This window comes from Pyrus communis, chromosome 16, assembly GCF_041283825.1.
Source record: "Pyrus communis isolate YQ-2024b chromosome 16, ASM4128382v1, whole genome shotgun sequence".
Classification (NCBI taxonomy): Eukaryota; Viridiplantae; Streptophyta; class Magnoliopsida; order Rosales; family Rosaceae; genus Pyrus; species Pyrus communis.
In genome coordinates this window covers 18,474,781-18,499,428 of record NC_142580.1, presented here as the reverse complement: position 1 = coordinate 18,499,428, position 24,648 = coordinate 18,474,781, and the positions used below count along the sequence as shown (strand labels likewise).

At 39.8% G+C, this 24,648-nt stretch overlaps 1 protein-coding gene and 1 long non-coding RNA gene across 2 annotated transcripts; both read left to right on the top strand.

Moving 5' to 3' along the window:
• The first annotated feature begins 1,015 nt into the window (after positions 1-1,015).
• Positions 1,016-3,289, top strand: LOC137733021 (4/1 protein short form protein). Its single transcript, XM_068472249.2, has 6 exons — positions 1,016-1,193; positions 1,276-1,381; positions 1,494-1,701; positions 2,449-2,582; positions 2,672-2,767; positions 2,901-3,289. Exons 1-6 carry the CDS (start codon positions 1,092-1,094, stop codon positions 3,044-3,046), a joined length of 792 nt encoding a protein of 263 aa, XP_068328350.2. The 5' UTR covers positions 1,016-1,091; the 3' UTR covers positions 3,047-3,289.
• Positions 3,290-7,064: 3,775 nt separating this feature from the next.
• Positions 7,065-12,077, top strand: LOC148690094 (uncharacterized). The gene is made up of 3 exons (XR_015957950.1): positions 7,065-7,445; positions 11,572-11,806; positions 11,896-12,077. It is a non-coding gene; the product is annotated as an uncharacterized LOC148690094 (long non-coding RNA).
• Positions 12,078-24,648: the final 12,571 nt, after the last annotated feature.

Sequence of the window (24,648 nt, the reverse complement as noted above, 5' to 3'; positions counted from 1 at the left end):
ATATTTACAAGGGTGGAGCCATAATTTTTTTCTTGTGTGGGCTAGCTGAAATTAGTATCATAAAATCATATGTTTATTTTTTTATATATATAATAATCAATATAAAAGAACAAACATAGAATACAAACAATTCTTGAAATCATAGCCCTAACCGACAACTTCAAGGACTATATAAATAATTGACCTACTACATAAATCAAGAATAAGTAAATAAAGCGATTAGAACGTACCAAATGTGATATTCATTGGAACGCAATGAAAAATAAAGATTGTGGAGATAGGGATTTAATTGTGAACGAAAGGAAAATTCTTTTTCTTATCTTGAGTAAGTAGTGCAAAGGCTAAATGATAAATGGTTTTTTTCTTTAATGAATATGATAGAAGGGAGGAGGGGAGATAAAACTAGTTTATTATTTTTAGCATAAAAAGTATTATTTATTACCAATCCTCTGCTAAATATACATGAAATAATAACTTGTACTAGAATTGAGTGGGTTATATATGTCACATCCCGGCCCGGACCCCTACCACATCCTCGGCTTGACTCCATTGTAACACGATATTGTCCACTTTGGGCCTCTACCACACCCTTACGGTTTTGTTTCTGATAATTCACACAAGAACTTCTCAGTGGGTTATCCATCCTGGGATTGCTCTTGTGTGAACTCACTTAACTTCGGAGTTCCTACAGAACCAGAAGCCAGTGAGCTCCCAAAAGGTCTCGTGCTAGGTAGAGATGAGAATATACATATAAGACTTACAGAATCCACTCTTCTGGGCGATGTGGGATGTTACAATATAGGCTACATGCATTAACATCAGCTATTAAAGCATGAGTTTAAAAAAGGATAAAAAGAATGATAGTGCTATTCACACACTCTTATTAATTATTTGTCATTGATTTTCATCAATACATTCGACCCGAAGGCCAAAAAACCTTCTTGGGTTACAGCCCACCTTAGCCTTACGGATGGCTCCGTCTGTGTATATTTAGAGATTATACGGTTGTCTGAACTCTATTTAATGTTCCCATACTCCTTTGTTAATGGGTGGTTATTATATATTTATGTTAAAAAAAAAAAAGGCGCTCAATGTGCAGCAATTGGAAATTGGAAAAGAAAGAGAGAAAAATGGCGGCAACCAGTGACCAAGAAATGGATTCTCTGCTTTCCACTTTGGATCAAATCTACCAGGTACAAATCTTCCTCCTCCTCCTCCTCCTCCTCCTCACTGTGCCACTTTGCTAATTCCGTTTGGCTTCCTCAAAATTCTCAGGACTTCAAGACCGGCGCAGCCAAGATCGAGTCGAGCAAATCCGCGTGCAATGCGGAGGCGAAGAAGCGAGAGGCTCTCGAATTCACCTGCAACAATCTCAGACAAGGTCAATTCGCTTCGCTTCGATTCACTTCTTCGAAACAATCAAATGCAGCTTTTTCGATTTCAGCGGTTAAGATGACTGAATCGGAAAGCGATGATTTGATTTGTTGTTGCAGAAAACGAACGATTGAGCAGATTGTACACGGAGTCGTTCAGCAGTGTTGCTGATCAGCTCGAGCGGTGTACAAGAAGCCAGAGCTTGAAGGAAGAGGTGAAGAAAATGAGGGATCAGTGGATGAATAAAGAAGAAGAGCACAGGAAAGCAATGGAGTTGGTTAGGCAAGATTATGCTGCCAAGCTTGATGATTTGGAGGCTCAAATTAGGTCAGTTTTAATATCAAATTTAGCCCCTTAAATAAATCTGATTTGCAATTTTAGTCCATTAAATCTCTTACAGAGTAAGATTTGCAAATTTAGTCCAAATTTGATGCTTTAATCTCTTCTGAGGAGTAATTTGATTGAACTTATTGAAGTGCCAAATTTTGGCTAAGTTGCAATAAATAGAGTAGTTGTAAAAAAAATTGCAACTTTTTAAGTTCACCACCAAAATATAGTTCTTGGATATTTGTTATTCATGTATCTAGCGTCGCTAGATTGTCAATCAAAATCAACATTAGAGATGAAAAGTAAACACCAAATGAATCAACGATACTGAAAAGAAAAAAAACATGTCGATAAGAGTTTTGATGAAGTTACAAAAGATCAAAGGATGACTGGAAATAGAGAGAAATATGATGTCCATGTCCCTGAAAATATTTTATCACCTAGTCGTGGTGAAGAATTGGAAATCCTAATTTGCTTCCGTTCAAAGAATAGACGTAGAAATGCAGCATTTTGTAATGGGAATTCAGAAATCATGTCTAAATATATTGTTGTGATCAACATGTATAAGAGTAGGGTTGTTAGCAGGTTTGTTTCATTTAAATCAGACCGTCAATTTGAATTGTTGGTCAGAGATGAGATATGTTTAAATATAAGGGTTTGGTTGAAAGTTTCACGAACTTACCACGTATGTTGTCTGTCAAGAGAAATTTACTCTACGTACAAGCTAAGCTGTTTGCGTTGTATCAGAGGGTTCATGCTTGAGAAGGCAAAAAATGAAGCAACCATTAATCACCTTCAACGGGATTTAGCAGCCCATAAGTCCCATATGCATGTTCTAGCAAGCAGGTTGGACCACTTGCAGTTGGATGTGGAATCGAAATGTGAGGTCTTAAATAAATCTTTTTGCTTTTATCTCTGTTAGAAGTATAGTTTAGAGCATGCTTAAGTTGACATCATCGTTCCTTGACAGATATTCTTGAGATTCAGGATTTGAAGGACTGCCTCGCAATTGAACAGGAGGAGAAAAATGAGTTGAATAAAGAAGTCCAAGACTTGGAAAAGGAATGTGAGTGCGAGATTGCTTTCGGTTTCTCTCGTGTTCAAATTGTTTTATATGTGACATGATCGGGCTTGCTTTGGCCTTTGTAAACAATTACATGCTAATGACTTGTTCGTACTTTGGTGATTGGTGCACACAGTGCTAGTTAGCAGATCAAAGCTAGTTGAGCAGAAACAAGACTCAAACTCAACTTGGCAGGTCGAAACGCTGAAGACCAAGATCATGAAGCTGAGAAAGGAGAATGAGATCTTAAAGCGCAAGATACTTCATTCAGACAAGGGCTAGATGGAGATGGGGTGGCTGCATAAGGTGTTTGATGAGCTCAGATAGTTCATTCCGTTCCAGAACTTGACCGAAAGGATGTCATATATGCATTTTGTATTAGTTCAACGGCAGAGGGCCTCTGTAGATTAGTGGACAGAGTGGTTGTGCAAATTCGTAGTATGGAGTTTGGACTGGTGTATCAGAGTAAAGTTTCTTTCTTTTTTTGGTGTGGAATGTTAGTAAAGTAACACAGCATTTTTCAGATTCCTTGACTCTTCTATTGCTTATTTAGTGGGTAAGTGCATTAGTTAGGGCTCCTTTGGAGGTTTTACTCTATAAAGTGCTTTCACTCACTAGTGTTTTGTCAGTTGCACTTGTTCGTAGCGCTTCTATGAAAGTCCAGGTTGCACAAAAGTGCTTTTGATACTGACGTACAGTGTTTGGATCCCAAATGAAAAAAAGCATTTCTTTAGTTGATGCGCACTGTTAGTTTGAAAACATGAAAAAGGTTGATGTAAATCTTTCAAGGTTTCTGATTTGGATTTCAAAATTTTTATAACTCGACTGTGTTTGAACACCAACCTCCAGAAGAAAAGCAACACATCAAATGAAGAAACAAAAGCAACTGAACCTTTATTCAGTTGCCTCCCACTGCATCTCCACTCTTCATGCAAATAATGAGATCTTGCTCCTTGTTTCAACCGTCAACTGAGAATCTGCTTAGAGATCACTAGTTGTTCACGTTTTTTCTTTTTCTTCTCCAAGAAAAAGTTTGTTTTTGGTTGGTGTTAAGCATTTCGGTTGGATGGAAACAACAACTGAACTACCGCTGCTATTGATGTGGTTCCAAAATGAGTAACCAAGTTGTTTAACTGGGACTCTCTCTACTATTTTGCATATATGTATAGGTTTACATACTTGAATACATTAATATTGTACTGAAGTATTTTAACCAAATTTTCTTAGGTGAGTACAGCCGAGAAAGACGATATGATGCAGAGCTTCTTCCTTGCAGGAACGCTCAAGTATCTCTATCTCCTATTCTCATCTCCATAATTCATCTCTTTGGATGAATGTGTATTCAACGCAGGAGTGCACCCTCTAAGGAATGTGACTCGACATGCTAGCGGAGAGAGTAATAGTACAACTGAACAGGACAGATTACCTGAAACATTTCATGGTAGGAAAGGACGGCCAGGATCCAATTAGTTCTCCTACTTAATAAACTTCAAGTCCTTAAGGGTCCCCATATATAAGATCCCGGGCCATATTCAACTGTTCTTTGGTATCTAACAGCCTTAGCAACTTGAACTAGATACTAAAGGCAGTGGAGCAAGTTAATTGTGAGGCGACGGTGAAGTGGCTGCGCTGGAAACAGATGGGGTTGTCTTTTGGTTGCTTCTTGGTATATAACAATAGGCTGTAGAAATATTAGAATAGGTAAAAATCCACTGTAGTTGTCTCTGCTGATGATGTGCTTATGGCCAAGATACATGATGTTATTTCAGCCTTGAATTCTCTTTCCAATATAAACCCTAAATCCCTATATTTAAACGATATCGGTTTGGCATAAGCATCGTCTCATCGGAGAAAAGTTAAGTAGACCATCCTATTGATGAGTTGATTTTATACTATATACTTTTTCCTATTCTTGGTACATGTTGGTGATTATTTTGGTGAGATTTTGATGCTTTGATATGTGTTTTCAATGTAGGACATGCAAATTCGTTTTGCGCATAAAATAAGCAAACGGTGGAATTTTTGAGTGATTCCAATTGGAGCGGACTCATGAGTATGTCAAGAAGGTTGTTTCAAAATTTCATGATTTTATCTGGAAGCATCTAATCATAGCAAATTAATTTTTGTCTAGCGCGCAATGCTGGCAGATTGAGCTGTAGAGTTTATTTATGACTTTTGGGTTGGAAGATGATTGCACTTGTGTTCTTCTTGGAACTTGAAGAAGAGGTCCTAATCTTTAACATTCTGGGCTTGTTTTGGAGCTCTGAAGGTCCAAAAACGTGGCTATTTCTTTGCTGGATAGATTTCCTTATCAGATTTGGATTGTGTTTTTAAGTTAACCTTTTACTATTATATTTCCTAGTTTTTAGAAGACTTTTCTAGCAAGGATTTTAATTGGTAGTAATATAAATAAGAGTATTTAGCCATTAGGGTGAGGGACGCAACATTGAGAGAACTTAGTTTTGGAGAATTTTAGACTTTTTACCTACAAGGTGTTTTCAATCATTTTTCTAGTTAATGATATTTTCTTTAGTTTTATAATGATTATGCGTAACTAGTCCTTTTGCTAGGGCAAGGTCACAAGCCTTAACATGAATATGTGATTTTATTAATTTGTTTATGAATGGATGCATGCTTATATTGAATTGTTAATCACCGTGTTTAAACTATCTAATTGACTTGATGATTCGCAACCATTAAGATATTTAAACAAGCAATTTGATGCAACTTCTATTGGAATATCCCCCTGAAATTGAGGAGGGCTTCTTGTGATTAGTAATTATAAGTTCACTTAAGGCAAATATCATGCTCTTAAGGGTTGCGTGGTTTTTCAAAGGGTTTTCATAAAGCTTAATGAGTCTTGCATGTTTATATTTGACCTGAACATCACATAAGGGTTGCATGTTAGATATATGTTTTCGCTTGAACATCACAAGGAAAATATGCATTAGGAAAACCTAACCTTCAAAGCATGTATGTGGAAATTCATAAGTAATTGGTAAAATTGCATAGGATTGTTAGTGGTGACGGGAGAACTCTAGTGCTTAAATTGATTTTCAAAACGTTTTCTTTAGTTTTTCTTACTTTGCCAGTTATTTAGTTGTTTTTGTTTAAAATTCGTTTTTATTATTACATCCCAAAATCAACATTTTCGAAGCTTTGTTTCAAATAATTAGCTAAGGATAAGTTTAAATACAAATTATTCATTCAATCCATGTGGCGAACGATTTTACTTGAGTTGCTATACTATGATAACTTTGTACTCTTGCAAGTATTTTTTTAGTATTTGTATCCCTACTTTTATAGGTGGTAAAAATCCAATGACCTATTTTTGTTGGAATTTTGTACAAGCATTTTTGTAGTAGCAGAGGTCTACATCTCAGGATAAGAAATGCATAAGGATGCCCTGTAGTAAACATCGAATGGTTAGCTACATTGTATATATGCTGAATCAAGTGTCAAATGCATGTCACTGTAAGAGGACGATAAATGAGCCTTATTTATGTATTCATTTTTGGGTGTATGGATTTTGAATGATTTTAAGTTTACAATGTTTATTATGGTTTTGTGATATTTATTTTTAAGATTTTAAGTTTGAATCTTATGAATGATGTTTGATATCAGTTTATTCCCCATTGCTATTGTTGTATCAAGCAAAAGTTAAGAAACCTTTTTTTTTTCTTTTCCCAAGTTAGAGTACAAGAACAGTAATAAAAGAAAATCACAACCATGGTATAAGTTTTTTGAGCCAATAGTAGAAATATTTCATTTTATTAAAATAAGTCAAATTTCTTAAATTTAATTATTTTAAAATAGTCCAGTTTATTGCCATTGTTATTCTTCCTCATGATTTAAACCCTATTTATAGATTTTATTTTTAATTTTTGTAATCAACATCTATCATAGATTAATTATATTGATCTATCTATATGACAAATTCTTTTTTATAATCAACCTCTCATGGATTAATGTGTTTTGCTTGTGGGTATATTATATTTTTTCTAACTTTTAGTTATGTTTCATATCTCGCTTATAGGTATAATATACATTCATATATTTGTTACTTGAGTTAGGATACAATGTTTTGCAAATAGATTTATGTTAGTATATTAGTTTTTGTTTTTGTTATAAGTTTTTAATTATATTTTTTGAGGTTGGAAAATCATAATATTAGAAGATTTTAATTGATTTTTAATATTTTTAGAAAACATAAAATGAGTATAAAAGAAATAAAAAAGAATACAGTAAGCTGGATCGAAAACAGTAGAATGAGAGTCGAAAGGGGGAAAGGGGAAAATTTCTAGGGTTAGGGTTAGGGTTTAGCTCTGTTCGATCAATTCTCTTGACTAAATGGTATCTCTTTGCAAATTTCACCTGGGTAGTAGTAAATTGGTTAACTAGATCGATAACAAGTTGGCGGGAAACATCAATTAGGGATGATAACCTGAAGAAACTAGGGTTTCCCAATACTAGCAATGTTCGAGTTTGCGTCTGTCTGTGTGAGATAAAGCCTGAGGTAGATAATTCTCATCATTTTGGAAAAAGTGGAGATAATTGTGTGCTGAAACACCTTGTGAAGCTCAATAGTCTGGGGGATAACCCAAGGTGGAAGCAATGGGTGGTGACGCAAGCGGGCGTCTGCCGCAGCAATATTGATGATTTACTAGGCGAAGCATGCAAGGTATGTCTTGGGTGTCATTGCTTCAAATTTGGCGGGGTTAATTATAACACGTAGGAAGCTAAACAGACCTCTTGATTTGGCTGAGATTTCAATTTTTAGGTTTAATCATGATTGCTTAAGTGCTATCTCTTGGTTTGTTATATATGTTTGTTTCCCTTTGTTCTGTTTTTCGAGATTAAGCATGCGTTCTTTGCCCACTGGTTTGGTTTTAATGTTTGCAAGCTAATAATTACTCCTTGGAGCTGGTATGTGTCTCTTCATGTTTTGCTCGTGTTTGCTTACCGTGGTTAGAGTATCTTAAGTTGCTCTTTGGATAGTATTTATAGTCGCTGGTCACTTAGATTAAGTTCACATTTCGCTTCGTCGAACTTTTCTCTGAGCTTTTATCCCACAACCATGAAGGTCATTTCCCAACTTGAAGCTTCCTCTTCCCAACATGCCCGAATCCCTACTAGCCAAAGAATCTCAGCCTGGGCTAACAAGTTTGCCAACCCCCTCCCTGGTTAACCCCCAGTTGTGGTTGAAGGTGCTCATGGTACCTTCACGTTAGAGAGTGGTGTTACCAGAGTGTCAACCAGTCTTTACTCCAACCTTAATGTTGAATACATGGAGAGCAGAGTTCTTATGGGCAAGCTGGTGGGTATGCAATTGGATGCTAGGACCATTAAGTGGAAGCTGGGATTAACTTGGGGTGCAAGAGTTAAGAAACCATTTTACTTAGATCATTTTGGGCATTTATGGTATGTTATTGAGTTTACTGATGATGAAGAGTTGGAGTTTGCTTTATATAATATGCCATGGTATGTCCGGGGTTAGATCTTCCATATGGAGAAGTGTTCATTTAGAGATACTGATCTTGTTTCTAATTTGAGGGTATGAGTGAGGATTCCTAGAGTATCGGTTCAGTACATAGATGTTGAGATTCTGGAGGTGATTACTCAACATGTGGGTAATTTTATCAGATTGGATGAGACTACTCTTTCTGGTCTCAATGGCTTGTTCGTTAGGGTGCTTCTTGAAGTGGATTTGAGACTACATTAGAAAAGGATTATAGTTGTGAATGATGATGAGGATTGTCATGGAAATTGAGGATGGTGAGATTGAGCAGGTTCATGCTGGAGGTAATAGAAAGAGGGTAAGGAGTGAAGCTAAAGGTGGTGCGGGCCCAAGCTAATTCGGAGGATGTTGATTAATGAAGTTGCTGTTGTGGAACTGTAAGGTCTGGGGCATGCCTAATTTTGCCTCTCAGTTTAATTTACTTTGTTGTTTAAGTCATTTAGATGTTTTTTGTATTGTAGAACCTAAGTCCAACTTTGATAGGGGTCTTAATAATTTATTTTCCAAGATGTTCTCGAATGTGTTTTTTGCTTGTGGGGGATGAGAGGATTGGTGGTCTTTTCCTTTGTTGTAATGATCTTAATATTAATATGAATGTGCTTGCCCACAATTCTAGATTCGTTCATTGTGAAGCTAGATATAAACAAGCTAACATTTTCTTTTTAACTTTTGTGTATGCTTACCCTCAAAAGAATCTTTAACCTTAACTCTGAAATAATATTATCAATCTTAATCTTGCAAGAAACTCTAGTCATCCTTGGATTATCTTGGGTGATTTTAATAATATTACTAATCTTAGTGAGAGAGTTGGAGGAGATAGGAGATCAATAATCATATGATACATTTTAACAATTTTTTGAGTGAAGGCAATTTAATACTATCATATATGAAAGACTTGACAAGACCATTGCTAATACTGAATGGTTAAATTTATTTCCTAATGCTTCCCTTCATAATTATCCTATCTTTTGTTCAGACCATAGTCCAATCTTATAGGACTTTAACAATAGTGTTAATGTTGGTATGTTAAGAACTAATATGTTTAAATTTGAAGCTAAGAACTAATATGTTTAAATTTGAAGCTAAGTGGTTATCCTATCTGGAATTTAAAACAGTTGTGAGCAAAGCTTGGAGTGATAACATTTCTGGTAACCCTTGAGGTAAGGTTATGGGCTACTTAGAAAGATTCAAATTTCTAATTATGAAGTGGAATAAGGAGCTCGTTAGTGAGTTAGATAGAATCCAACAGGATATTATGAGTATGCCTGATCCTAGTAATTTGATAAATAATGAAATTGCAATTAAAAACCAATTAAATCAAGTTATGAGAAATGAGGAAACCTACTAATGGGCTAAAAACGCCAGAGTTAATTGGCTCCAGCTTGGAGACAGAAATACAAAATATTTCCAAGCAGTGACTAACATTAGGAAGAAAATGAATGAAATTTCCAAAATAAATGACCATCAGGGTAATTGGTGGTGGAAAGGTGAAGGAATGGAAATATCTTTGTTGAAGATTTCAAATTTAGATTCACTGCTTCCGCCATCACTTCTATTCTGGGCCTTGATAACTATGTGGATATCATTGAACCATGCATCAATGAAGAGCACAACTCTTTGCTGAATAAGCCTATTTTGGAGGGAGATGTGCTTCAAGTTGTTAAAAGAATTGGGGCTCTAAAAGCTCCAGGACCTAATGGCGCGTTTTATCAAAATTGTTGGGACCTTGTGGGCCGTTTAGTTGCTGACATGATTAGAAACCTTTTCAACACAAGCTCTAGCCTAAGGTTAATAAACCACACAAATATTTCTCTAATCCCTGAAGTAGAAAACCCTGAATTGGTTTCTAATTTTAGATTGATTAGCATGTGTAATGCCACTTACAAGATTATAACTAAGATTATGGTCAATAGGATTAAACCTTTACTAATGAATTGCATTTCCAGGAATCAACGTGCGTTTGCTCCTGGAAGATTTATATAGGACAACATTCTTATTACGCATGAAATTTTCTCCTCTTTCAAGGGTAAGAAAGGTAAGTTTGGAGCCATGGCTATCAAGCTTAATTTAAAAAAAGCGTATGATTTTCTCAGTTGGTACTATATCAAACTAGTACTAATGAAATTCCACTAGTAGGAAAAACAGCCTGCGTGACGTAACATTTTTCGTCACAAAAGAGGTACTGTGTGACGAAAAAATATTATCGTCGCCCAAAAAAGGCAGGAAAGAAAAAAAAAACTTTGCACAACAAAGGCTTCGTCGCGCAAGTTACTGTAAGTTTTGAGTCAAATCATTTAGTGCATGTAAATTAGAGAAATCAATACTGTATTTAGTATAGATGTTTGTGCGACAAAGCTTTTGTCGTGCAAAGGTTTGCGTGACAAGCCTTCGTCGAGCAAAGGCCCTAACCTTCCTATAAATATGAGCTTCTGCTCTTCTTATTCTCCACAATTCTGTTCCTGTTGCGATGGATGATAAAAACCGGGATCAGAGGATGCTTGCCAACCTGTATGATATGAGGCAACATGTGGAGTTCGCGCATGCGATAGGTGTAGCCATGCAGAATAATTGTCCTATTGTTGAGTGGCGTTCTTGGAAATATGTGCCAGAGAATTTGAAGAAGGCGGTGATGGATCAATTATTAGTAAGTATAATGTTGATAGATAAATAATTCATTTTATAATTTTTTTTTGTTATATATTGGAATTAATTATTTGCATAACAGTGTAAGTATACTCTTGATGATGATACGAACAAAGAGTTGATGAAGTTGATGGAGGATGCGTTGAAGGCAAGTTAAAAGCGGTGGCGTTATAATGTGGAGCGGAATGGAAGACCATCGAAATAATAGTTTTAAATTTATGTTTTTGAGGACAATATTTAAGTTTAAGGTTTTTTATAGGTTCCGTATTTGGACTTAATTATGCTTTAATTCCTGTTTGGTTTTTTAAAATAATTTAATAAATTAATTCAATTTAATTAAGGTTTTAATTATTTTTAGAATAAATATTATAACTGAATATTTGTTTGTAATTATGAAATTTACGTAAACTTCATAATTACAATGAATCACGTTCGTTGCGCAAAAAATTTCCACATTTTCATTGCGTAAAGTTTCACTGAAACGGTCAAAATGCCTTCTAACTGTTCCTATTTACTACACATTCATGACTCGTTTTACACGATGAATAAGGACATTGCGTGACGAAGATGTTTGTCGCGCAAAGTGTTCTGAGTCCTATATAAACATAATTTCAGAACCCTAATTTTCAAAGATTTTGTTTCAAAGGTAATGGCCGATTCGGGAGAAGGCTCTCGTGGAAGGAAAGTTATATTGCGAGTAGAGAGGTATTGATGTATGCAAGTGCCCTACTTTGAAGAAAAAAGTATGGCTGAGGCGTACGCCAAACTTATTTATGATATTGGCTATTGGCTATTTGGTGTGGATGAAATGTTCTGCCAAGTTTGAGTCTTGGAAAAAGGTGCCTAAGGAGTTGAAGAAATCCATGCTGAGGGAGTTATCGGTAAGTTTGTATTACATAATGTATAATTATTTTTGTTAAAATGTAGCATTTTTTGAATTACTAATTTATTGTTATTGGCATTAATGTAGGTTTATTGGGATGTTGACGAAACCGATGAGAAGGGACAGAAGTATCTGGATGAGCTTTTCAGGAAATGTTTCTGGCAGTGGCAGTTTGATGTGCTACGGGATGTGAGGCGAGGTGCTGTTGCCTCGGAAGAGGAGGATTGAAGTTGAATTGTATTTTTTTTAATGAAATAAGATTTTTAGGACTTTATGTAACATCCCGTCCCGGGATTTTTAAAACGTACATTGAAATTACAATTTTACCCTAATTTGTTTGTGTACGTTAAGTGTTGTGTATTGTGGTGTTGTAGGACCACACACACACTCACACATCACCCTCACTTTCCGGGATTCCCTCCCTCATTCCCTCACTCTGTCTCTTCTCTCTCTCTCAGTCTCTCTCTCTCCCCGAGTTCCTCTCTTCTTCTTCTTCTTCAACATACGGTTTTACACACAAACACACTCAAAACCTTCACCAATCAAGAAACCAATTACACCATTGAACTCGTGAGGTTGTGAGGAGCACAACCATACCAATTCCAGGTAAGAATTCGAACGTTTTCACGTCGTTTCAACAATGGCCGAATTATTGCACTGTTCATGCAAACCTAAACTAGTGTGTTTTTGGAATTTCTAAGCTTGTAGATGTGTTTGTGAGGTCCCAAGGAGCCTCGGAGTGGTTCGTTGGGTGAATTTGGACGTTGGGAAGGCTAGGTTCAAAGTTGGCCGAACTTTGATCGTTGTTGCAGGTATGATCGTGTGATTTTTAGGCCTTAAAACTAGTCTAACGTTGTTCTACTAGTCCTAAGCTTCATTTTGGTATAAAGAACGTGAAAAATGGTTGAAAAACGAAGGAGAAAACTTAGTTTGAAAATTACCCAGTTTTCCGGCGCCGTCGCCGGCGCCGGAGTCTCGCCGGAGAAGAAAGGAGAATATTCCGTTAAGTCTAACGGAATATTCCTAACGGCAGTGACGGAATCCGGTTAGATTTGACGGAATATTCCGTCAGTTAACGGAATATTCCTGACGGCGTCTGTTGACACCGTCAGTGTGCCTGGCACGTGGCCGCGCGTGGGGGGCGCGTAGGTCCGTGCCTTGGCCGGCGCGTGGGGGCGCGTGCGTGGTCCAAAAATTTTTCTAAAAATATGGGCGTGATCCTGAGGTTGTGTAGGTCACGTTGGTATATTCATTTGTCCAATTTGAGCAATGTATGAGAAGTTATTACGAGAAGTTGTTTAGGTGCTTTTAAATTAATGTTTTCGTAACTTTGTCGCGTATAGGTGATTCGTTTTCCGAGGACGAGCGTACGCACTCGAGGCAGGGGGGCTACGACCCTTCTAATTACCAGTGAGTGGGCTTTTGTTTTCCGTATATACCTATATACATATTAATTCCCAGAAATTAAATAGAAAAGGTTATATGTTTTATGCCATGCATAATTTGAATATTGTTTACGCATCATCGCATGTATTAGTAGTGGCATACATATATATAAATGCGTATTTGGTGCTGTGGACGCACAGGTAAGTGCCAGGTAAGCGGTATTCATGTGGTTATGCATTCCTGTTTATTATGCAATGGTAGTTTGAGAGGTTTAGAGAGCTCATAATCTGCACCCCCGGTGTTAGTGCTCCCGCCCAGGGCCAGGGCACAGCCTTCACGTGTATGTTCACCAGCACCGCATGCTCGCCTTGGATCCAAGATAGGTGCAAGCCTGTCGTACAGACCACATTAGGTGGTTCCGACTTGTAGGTGACCCGCGATTTATCGCCCAGCTTCACGTGATCGTAGCACTAGAGCATACATATATATATTACACCCAGCCTGTCGTACAGACCACGTTAGGTGGTTCCGACTCGTGTGCAGATTCAGTTATTGAGTTGAGAGTGGAGCTCTAGATTCAGCCGTACAGGTCACGTTAGGTGACTCCCGGCTGCCATATTATATATATTCGATGTGAATTACGCTTGAGCATTTATATTTGATCATGAGATTCTGTTGTGGCATATTCTCAAGCATGAATGGCATATTGTGAGCATGAATGGCATATTGTGGAGCATGATTGACATATCTATACATACGTATATATGTTCATTTTCTGGGAAGTATACAGGTTTTACGGCGAGGGGTTATAATGTATTTTGCTAAAGAGTTTTCAAAGAACTTTGTTTTTGCCCACTCACGCTTTTGTTTTTGCGCCCCTCCAGGTTCTAGTGGTCTAGAAGGTTCAGTGGTTTATCCCAGAGGGCGTCCCGGCATTTCTGACAGACACTCACCATTGTAGGGTCACCTTCGGGTGTAAATATGTCGTATCTTTTCCTTTTGGACTGTTGTAGACTTGCTCTGAATTGTGTCTCACATACACTAGTACTTTGTACGTTATTAGGTTTTTAATTATTAGTACTTTTATATTACCTTCTTAATTAGCTTCCGCACGCGCACATGGCTACGTCACTTCGAGTGACGGACAGCATGCCCTGATCTCGGTCGGGGTGTGTCAGCTTGGTATCAGAGCCTAGGTTTGGCAGTCCTGTGTCTTTGTGAGTATTCTAATAGTTGGTGTCTTCTGTCAGAATCATGCCGCCTCGTCGGGAACCACGTCGCTCAGATGAGTCTAGTTTTCCTGATCTTACTCAGTTGGGGGAAGTGATTGCCACAGCCCTTCAAACAGTGATGCGCCCTCCCCAGAGGACTCTTCTGGAGACTATGTATAACCTGAAGTTGGATAAGTTTAAAGGTAACGAGGGTCATGAAGGCGCAGAACGTTGGTTGGAACACCTAGAGAAGACTTTCCGGGTGTTACATAACCAGGGGAACCTTCCTATGGAAAGGTGGGTTGAGACAACCTCTTGGTTTCTGGAGATGGAGTCTGCAGCTTGGTGGGAACAAGAACTTCGGAGGTTGACTCCAGCTCAGAGGACCGATTGGAATGTTTTCAAGGATGTATTTCAGAGGAGATTTGTACCCCCTGAGTATATTGACCGTAAGAAACAGGAATTCACTGAGTTGAAACAGCGAAAGATGACGGCTAACGAGTATTATCGTAAGTTCACTGATTTGTCTCGTTACTATCCTGATGTCGCTGGTAATCAGGCGGAGATGCTTCGTCGTTTTCGCTTGGGCACTAGGAAGAGATGGCGTTCTATGGCCACTACTACTCACTGTGAGTCCTACCAGGAGTTCTATGAGATACTGTTGAGGGTAGAGGACTCAGAGAATATGTCGAGTGACAGTGATGAAAAGAAAGATGACAAAGGGAAAAGTCAAGTGTCGCTTGGGCCTCGCCAAACTCAGAACTTTAAAAGGGGTGGTGCCAGTTCGAGTTCGTCTAGTGGTGGTTTCAGTGCTTCTGGACAAGGACGTGGAGGTAGGTTTTATGGAGGTGCTCGAGGCCAGAGACAAGGTGATGGTGGCCGAAACCGACCCCCATTTTGCCGTAGGTGTAATAACCGACACTTCGGCGAGTGCAGGCAGATTAGCGGTAGTTGTTTCACATGTGGACAGGTGGGACATAGAGCGGTGAATTGTCCCCAGAGTCAGCAGCAGAAGCCGCAGCAGACCTTTATGCCGCCACCTGCACCAATTCGGCAAATCCAAGGTCCGAGTAATTATGGTCAAGCAGGTAGAGGTGGTGCCTATCACTATCAGGGTGATGTTGTTCCCTACGCTCCGGGACCGTATCAGTACCCCCAGGACCCGTATTCACAAGGTGGTTATCCCCCGTATCCCAGCAACTACATGCCGTATCCTCCAGCTCCGACGGGTGGTTCTCAGTGGTACCAAGGAGGACAGTATCAGCAGAGTGAGAATGCTACTAGTAGCGCAGGGTCTTCGAGACAGATGGGTCAGCCCAGTCAGGGGCGTGGAGCTCAAGGTCGCGGTGTTCAAGCGAGCAGAGGTCGTGGCGGACGACAGCAGGGCCAGGGGCATATTCACAATATTTCCCTGCAGGATGCTCAGAACAACCCGGACTTGATAATGGGTACGTTAAACATTCTTGGTTATTTTGCTAGAGTCTTAATTGATTGTGGAGCTACACATTCCGTTATTTCTCATACATTTGCTCAAGTAACGCAACCTTGCCCCACACCTCTAGGGTACGATTTAGAGTTCGCTATGCCTAGAGGAGAGAGATGTGTTGTAGATTGTATGTACCCAGGATGTCCAGTCATAGTAGAGGGTGTTGTTATGCCCGCGGATCTTATTCCGTTAGATATTGTCGATTTTGATGTGATTTTGGGCAACGATTGGTTGCACTTCTATCGTGCCAACATTGATTGTTACGGGAAAGTAGTTACTTTTCACCGTCCTGGATTACCTGAGGTTACTTTTGTGGGTGAGCAGAGTGGAGTAAGACATGGTGTTATTTCGGCTTTGCGAGCAAAGAAGTTGTTGACTAAAGGTTGTCAGGGGTATCTAGCTCATGTGGTGCTAGAGGAGACCGTTCCTAGCAGAATTGAGGATGTGAGAGTGGTTAGACACTTCCCTGATGTTTTTCCTGAGGATTTACCTGGTTTACCCCCAGATCGAGATGTGGATTTCACTGTTGAGTTGCTTCCAGGTACCAATCCTATTTCATTAACTCCTTATCGTATGGCTCCCGCTGAGTTAAGGGAATTGAAAGTGCAGTTACAGGAATTAGTGGATAAGGGATTCATTCAGCCTAGTACTTCACCTTGGGGCGCTCCAGTGTTGTTTGTGAAAAAGAAAGATGGGACTTTGAGACTATGTATCGACTACAGGCAATTGAATCGGGTGACGATTAAAAACCGTTATCCATTGCCTCGTATCGACGATTTGTTTGATCAGCTGAGAGGTGCTTGTGTATTTTCTAAGATAGACTTGAGGTCTGGGTACTATCAGCTGAAGATTAGTAGGGATGATGTTCCTAAGACGGCGTTCAGGACTCGTTACGGTCATTACGAGTTTCTGGTTATGCCGTTTGGATTAACAAATGCACCAGCAGCTTTTATGGATTTAATGAACCGGGTATTCCAGCCTTACCTGGATAGATTTGTTATTGTCTTCATTGACGATATTCTGGTGTATTCTAAGTCCAAAGCAGAGCATGTTCGACATCTTACTTTAGTGTTGAAGAGGTTAAGGGAACACCAATTGTATGCTAAGTTTAGCAAGTGCCAGTTCTGGTTAGATCAAGTCGCATTTTTGGGACACATCATTTCTGCTCAAGGTATTCTTGTTGATCCTCAGAAGGTTGCAGCTGTGAAGAGTTGGGAGCAACCACGAACCGTCACTGAGGTGAGAAGTTTCATTGGTTTGGCAGGATATTATCGGAGATTCGTTAAGGATTTTTCGTTGATTGCCTTGCCACTGACGAGGTTAACAAGGAAAGATGTTAAGTTTGAGTGGAATGATAAGTGTGAGCAGAGTTTCCAGCAATTGAAGCATTGTCTCACTCATGCACCTGTTTTGGCACTCCCGGACGATAGTGGTGATTTCGAGGTTTATAGCGATGCTTCCTTGAATGGTCTGGGATGTGTATTGATGCAGCATGGTAGGGTGATTGCTTATGCTTCGCGGCAGTTGAAAACCCATGAGATGAATTACCCTACACATGATTTGGAGTTGGCTGCTATCATCTTTGCGTTGAAGTTGTGGAGACACTATCTTTACGGAGAGAAGTGTAGGATCTTCACAGATCACAAAAGTCTTCAGTATCTCTTCACCCAGAAGGAACTTAATCTTCGTCAACGGAGGTGGTTGGAGTTGCTCAGCGATTACGATTGCACGATTGATTATCACCCTGGTCGTGCGAACGTGGTGGCTGATGCACTTAGCAGAAAGTCACATGGCCGTATCAATGCGTTGTACGCTAGTCGTATTCCTCTTTTGGTGGACTTGCGTGCTACGGGAGTAAGGTTAGAAGCAGAAGATCGAGAAGTGGCATTACTTGCTAATTTTCAAGTTAGACCAATCTTAGTTGATCGGGTGCTTGAAGCTCAGGTAGCTGATGAACAGATTCAAGAACTAATTCGAGCTCGAGATCAAGGAAGGAGGCGAGATCTCAGAGTTCGTGATTCTGATGGCATGTTGATGTTAGAGGGTAGAATGTTCGTGCCTAGTAATGTGGATTTGAAGAAGGAAATTCTAGATGAAGCACATATCTCGGCTTATGCCATGCACCCAGGGGCAACTAAAATGTATCATACCATTCGACCATTTTACTATTGGCCGGGTATAAAAAGGGAGATAGCTGAGTATGTGAGCAGTTGTGCTGTTTGTCAGCAGGTTAAAGCAGAAAGAAAGAAGCCGTTTGGATTGTTGCAGCCGCTTCCCGTTCCAGAGTGGAAATGGGAAAATATCACTATGGATTTTGTGTACAAGTTGCCACGTACACATAATGGCTTTGATGGCATTTGGGTGATCGTTGATCGGCTCACTAAGTCGGCACATTTCATTCCAGTAAGAGAGAAGTATTCTTTGAGCCGGTTAGCGGAATTGTTTATCTCAAAGGTTGTGAAGTACCATGGTGTCCCTGTAAGTATCGTCTCAGATCGTGATCCACGATTCACATCGAAGTTTTGGGTAGCTTTTCAAGAAGCTTTGGGTACGAGACTACTTTACAGTACGGCATATCATCCACAGACGGACGGACAGTCTGAGAGAACTATTCAGACCTTGGAAGATATGCTGCGAGCATCGGTGTTACAATTCAGCGATGCTTGGCACCAGCGGTTAGATTTGATGGAATTTGCTTACAACAACAGTTTCCATTCGAGCATTGGCATGGCGCCATTTGAGGCTTTGTATGGTAGATCTTGTCGCACTCCGTTATGTTGGTCAGAAGTTGGCGAAAGAGTCTTAGTAGGTCCGGAGATTGTCGAGGAGACTACTCAAAATGTTCAGGTAATTAGGTCTAACCTGAAAGCAGCTCAGGACAAGCAGAAAAGTTTAGCAGATCGACATGCTACGGACAGAACGTATGAGGTCGGAGATTGGGTGTTTCTGAAGCTTTCACCGTGGAGAGGTGTTGTGCGGTTTGGAAAGAAGGGGAAGTTAAGTCCCAGGTACATCGGACCGTACATAGTCACAGAAAGAGTTGGTGAGGTAGCTTACAGGTTGGAGTTGCCTCCGGAGTTGGCTAAAGTGCATAACGTTTTTCACGTGTCTATGCTCCGACATTACGTTGCTGATCCATTGCACGTGATACCTCCTCAACCGTTAGAGATAAATCCAGATTTGACGTACGACGAGGAACCGTTAACGATCTTAGATTGGAAAGAAAAGGTTCTGAGGAACAAAACGGTGAATTTGGTGAAAGTTTTGTGGAGGAATCACTCGGTTGAAGAAGCGACATGGGAGACCGAAAATAGGATGAGGGATTTGTATCCTAGATTGTTTTTCGATCACTAGGGGTTATATGTGGTTGTTTTGAATTTCGGGACGAAATTCTATTAAGGTGGGTAGGTTGTAACATCCCGTCCCGGGATTTTTAAAACGTACATTGAAATTACAATTTTACCCTAATTTGTTTGTGTACGTTAAGTGTTGTGTAGTGTGGTGTTGTAGGACCACACACACACTCACACATCACCCTCACTTTCCGGGATTCCCTCCCTCATTCCCTCACTCTGTCTCTTCTCTCTCTCTCAGTCTCTCTCTCTCCCCGAGTTCCTCTCTTCTTCTTCTTCTTCAACATACGGTTTTACACACAAACACACTCAAAACCTTCACCAATCAAGAAACCAATTACACCATTGAACTCGTGAGGTTGTGAGGAGCACAACCATACCAATTCCAGGTAAGAATTCGAACGTTTTCACGTCGTTTCAACAATGGCCGAATTATTGCACTGTTCATGCAAACCTAAACTAGTGTGTTTTTGGAATTTCTAAGCTTGTAGATGTGTTTGTGAGGTCCCAAGGAGCCTCGGAGTGGTTCGTTGGGTGAATTTGGACGTTGGGAAGGCTAGGTTCAAAGTTGGCCGAACTTTGATCGTTGTTGCAGGTATGATCGTGTGATTTTTAGGCCTTAAAACTAGTCTAACGTTGTTCTACTAGTCCTAAGCTTCATTTTGGTATAAAGAACGTGAAAAATGGTTGAAAAACGAAGGAGAAAACTTAGTTTGAAAATTACCCAGTTTTCCGGCGCCGTCGCCGGCGCCGGAGTCTCGCCGGAGAAGAAAGGAGAATATTCCGTTAAGTCTAACGGAATATTCCTAACGGCAGTGACGGAATCCGGTTAGATTTGACGGAATATTCCGTCAGTTAACGGAATATTCCTGACGGCGTCTGTTGACACCGTCAGTGTGCCTGGCACGTGGCCGCGCGTGGGGGGCGCGTAGGTCCGTGCCTTGGCCGGCGCGTGGGGGCGCGTGCGTGGTCCAAAAATTTTTCTAAAAATATGGGCGTGATCCTGAGGTTGTGTAGGTCACGTTGGTATATTCATTTGTCCAATTTGAGCAATGTATGAGAAGTTATTACGAGAAGTTGTTTAGGTGCTTTTAAATTAATGTTTTCGTAACTTTGTCGCGTATAGGTGATTCGTTTTCCGAGGACGAGCGTACGCACTCGAGGCAGGGGGACTACGACCCTTCTAATTACCAGTGAGTGGGCTTTTGTTTTCCGTATATACCTATATACATATTAATTCCCAGAAATTAAATAGAAAAGGTTATATGTTTTATGCCATGCATAATTTGAATATTGTTTACGCATCATCGCATGTATTAGTAGTGGCATACATATATATAAATGCGTATTTGGTGCTGTGGACGCACAGGTAAGTGCCAGGTAAGCGGTATTCATGTGGTTATGCATTCCTGTTTATTATGCAATGGTAGTTTGAGAGGTTTAGAGAGCTCATAATCTGCACCCCCGGTGTTAGTGCTCCCGCCCAGGGCCAGGGCACAGCCTTCACGTGTATGTTCACCAGCACCGCATGCTCGCCTTGGATCCAAGATAGGTGCAAGCCTGTCGTACAGACCACATTAGGTGGTTCCGACTTGTAGGTGACCCGCGATTTATCGCCCAGCTTCACGTGATCGTAGCACTAGAGCATACATATATATATTACACCCAGCCTGTCGTACAGACCACGTTAGGTGGTTCCGACTCGTGTGCAGATTCAGTTATTGAGTTGAGAGTGGAGCTCTAGATTCAGCCGTACAGGTCACGTTAGGTGACTCCCGGCTGCCATATTATATATATTCGATGTGAATTACGCTTGAGCATTTATATTTGATCATGAGATTCTGTTGTGGCATATTCTCAAGCATGAATGGCATATTGTGAGCATGAATGGCATATTGTGGAGCATGATTGACATATCTATACATACGTATATATGTTCATTTTCTGGGAAGTATACAGGTTTTACGGCGAGGGGTTAGAATGTATTTTGCTAAAGAGTTTTCAAAGAACTTTGTTTTTGCCCACTCACGCTTTTGTTTTTGCGCCCCTCCAGGTTCTAGTGGTCTAGAAGGTTCAGTGGTTTATCCCAGAGGGCGTCCCGGCATTTCTGACAGACACTCACCATTGTAGGGTCACCTTCGGGTGTAAATATGTCGTATCTTTTCCTTTTGGACTGTTGTAGACTTGCTCTGAATTGTGTCTCACATACACTAGTACTTTGTACGTTATTAGGTTTTTAATTATTAGTACTTTTATATTACCTTCTTAATTAGCTTCCGCACGCGCACATGGCTACGTCACCTTCGAGTGACGGCCAGCATGCCCTGATCTCGGTCGGGGTGTGTCACTTTATATTTGATTTTAATTAATAAAATTATGTTATGTGGATGACTATTAATATTTACATTAATTATAATATGTATTTGGGATAATAAATTAGTTTTGTTAATTAATTTGGTAATGTTTAATTAGGTTTGAGTTTTTTTATGTAGATTAAACTAAAATTTACATTAGATAAAAAGAAAGCAGAAAAAAATTTAAAAATATGCATTTTACGCGATGAAACTGGTATTCCTCGCATAACTTATTTACATTAATAAATTATAAAGTAAATGAAAAAAAATGTAGACTTGCACGACGAATGGTATATTAGTCGCACAAATACACTTTGCGTGATGAACATGCGCAAGTACACTTTGCGCGACGAACACAATGTTCGTCGCGCAAAATCATTCGTCTGAAAGTTAAGTTTATAATCTAGATTCATTAGTTGCAGAGGCAGAACTGCAGAAATTGTAGATTCAGCCTCTGCACTACTCCCCTTCGTTTTATTTTTTTTTAAAATATAAAATTAATTAAACTATGTTAAAATTATGTTGTTGTGATAGCCCGTCCCGAAGGTGTATATTATTTTGTCCTCGAGAGTAAGGAAATGACTTAATTGCCCTTGGACGTTGAGATGTGTTGTGTGTAATATGTTTTTGGTTGTTGTCCAATTCCTAATTGTCCTATACTTTTGGAACTAGTTAGGACTTAGGTTTTATTTTCTTTTGCTTTTGGTTGGTGACCCAATAGGACCACACACATACACCCAAACCTCTTCGTTGACCCTCTATCTCTCATTCTCTTAGATTTCATTTGTTGTCCGTACAAGTTGTACGGTCACTCTTCAAACTAGCTTCATCTTAGACGGATCAACCTTGAGGAGGTTGCTTTTGTGTTCTTTGTGAACTCAGGAGCTCAACCATTAGTTTGACGTGAGAGTTCGTAGAACCCGGAAGCCAGATAACCCAGTTTTGGGTTACTGTTCATGCAGTCGTGATCGTGGACTTTTCTTCGAGTTTTAAGGTTCTAGGGAGCTTTAGGATGTCTCCACGAAGCTTGGGGAGTAATTTTGAAGTGTTTTGGACGTCAGGAAGCTCGAGTTGATCGAGTTGCAGAGGTTGTCGGAGTGTTCGAGGTTTCTTCGGTGAGATCCCATTGGATTTAAGTCCTAAAAGTGGTAAGGTTTTGTTCTACTCGTTGTAAGCTTCATTTTGGTGAAATTTTCATGAATTTTGGTTGAGCAATGAAGAAGATATTGAAGTTCTAAGTTTTTCCAGTTTTCGACGATGCAGACAGCGACCGGCAGCGGCTTTGGCGAGGATCACTGGAGAAGACGAAGAATATTCTGTCAACTTTGACGGAATATACTAACGGAGTTACTAACGGCGTCAGGTATATTTAATGGTATATTCCATTTTTGGACGGAATATTCCCTAACTCCGTTAGGGTTTCCGTACATGTGCCAGCCACGTGCCTGCGCGTGGCGGCGCGTGGTTGGTCGGAAAAATTTTCTAAAAATATGGGTATGTTCGTGGTGTTGAGTAGATCACGTTGGTATATTCAAGCGCCCCATTTGAGCAATGTATGAGAAGTTATTAGCTAGTTTCGTTTATGTGCTTTAAATTAACGTTTATATAGTTGTTTCGCATATAGGTGAGACCTATCCTCAGGACGAGCGCAATCAATCGAGGCTTGTGGGCTACGACCCTTCCACATACCAGTGAATGGGCTTTTGGTTTTCCGTATATACCTATATACTTGAAATTTTACCCAGAAAATCGATTTAAATGAAATTATGTTTGAAATGCCATGCCTATTGATTTATGCTTAGACTATGAATTTGTATGATATGTGCATATTGTGATTTGACGTGGTGGGCGCACAGGTAAGTACCATGTGAGTTGTAGATTGTTTATGTGAATTGATGATTATGTGAGATGTGTTGAGTGCTCATAAACTTGCACCCCGGTGTTAGTGCTCCCGCTCGTGGTTAGGGCACAATCGTTCCGTGATGCTCACCTCTTGCACCATATGCTCACCTTGGATCCAAGTTAGGTGCACTGTCCTGTCGTACAGACCACAATAGGTGGTTCTGACTCGTAGGTGACCAGCGATCAGTCGCACAGTCTTCACGTGATCGTAGCACTTGAGCGTATTTATTTACACCAGTCCTGTTGTATAGACCACTTTAGATGGTTCCAACTCGTGTGCAGGTATATTTGTTGAGATGTGGATTTGAGCCGTACAGGTCACGTTAGGTGACTTCGGCTAGATGAATGAGCTCTAGATTCAGCCGTATAGGTCACGTTAGGTGACTCTGGTTGACATATCGTTTGCATTGATTTATATCGCTTGGCTTACATATTTTTATGCTGAGATATTCGACATGGCATATTTGTGAATTTTGCTATTCTGAGCATAGTTGTGGTACATATATGTACTCTATTCTCTGGGAAATTATACAGGTTTTACGGCGAGGGATTACTATCTTTGATAACTGAAATGGTTTTGAAAAGCTTTGTTTTTGCCCACTCAGAATTTTTGTTTTGCGCCCCTCCAGGTTCTAGTTTGGAGTGCTTTTTGGTGGCTTGCAAGGAATCCATGGCAGCTCTGACAGATTATCACCATTGTAGGATTACCTTTGGTGTTGTATAATTAGTATTGTCCTGCTGGACTGCACTTAGGCTACTTATGCTCTGGTTGTGAATTACACTTATTTCGTCTTGCACCTTATCTTATCTAGTGCTCTAGTTAGTTGCTTTTATTTATTTATTTGCATTTCTTATATTAATATTGCTTCCACACTGTGCACATGGCTACGTCACCTTCACGTGACGGCCAGCACGCCTTGATTTCAGTCAGGGTGTGTCAGTTTGGTATCAGAGCCTAGGTTTAGCAGTCCTGCATATTTTGTGAATATTCTAATTATTTGGTGTCTTCTTTCAGAACTATGCCGCCTTGTAGAGAGCCACATTGTTTTGCTAAGCTTAGTTTCCTCGATATAGCTCAGTTAGGGGAAGTTATAGCTTATGCGATTCAGTCTTCGCTTCACCCTCCTTAGAGGACTCCCCTGGAGACT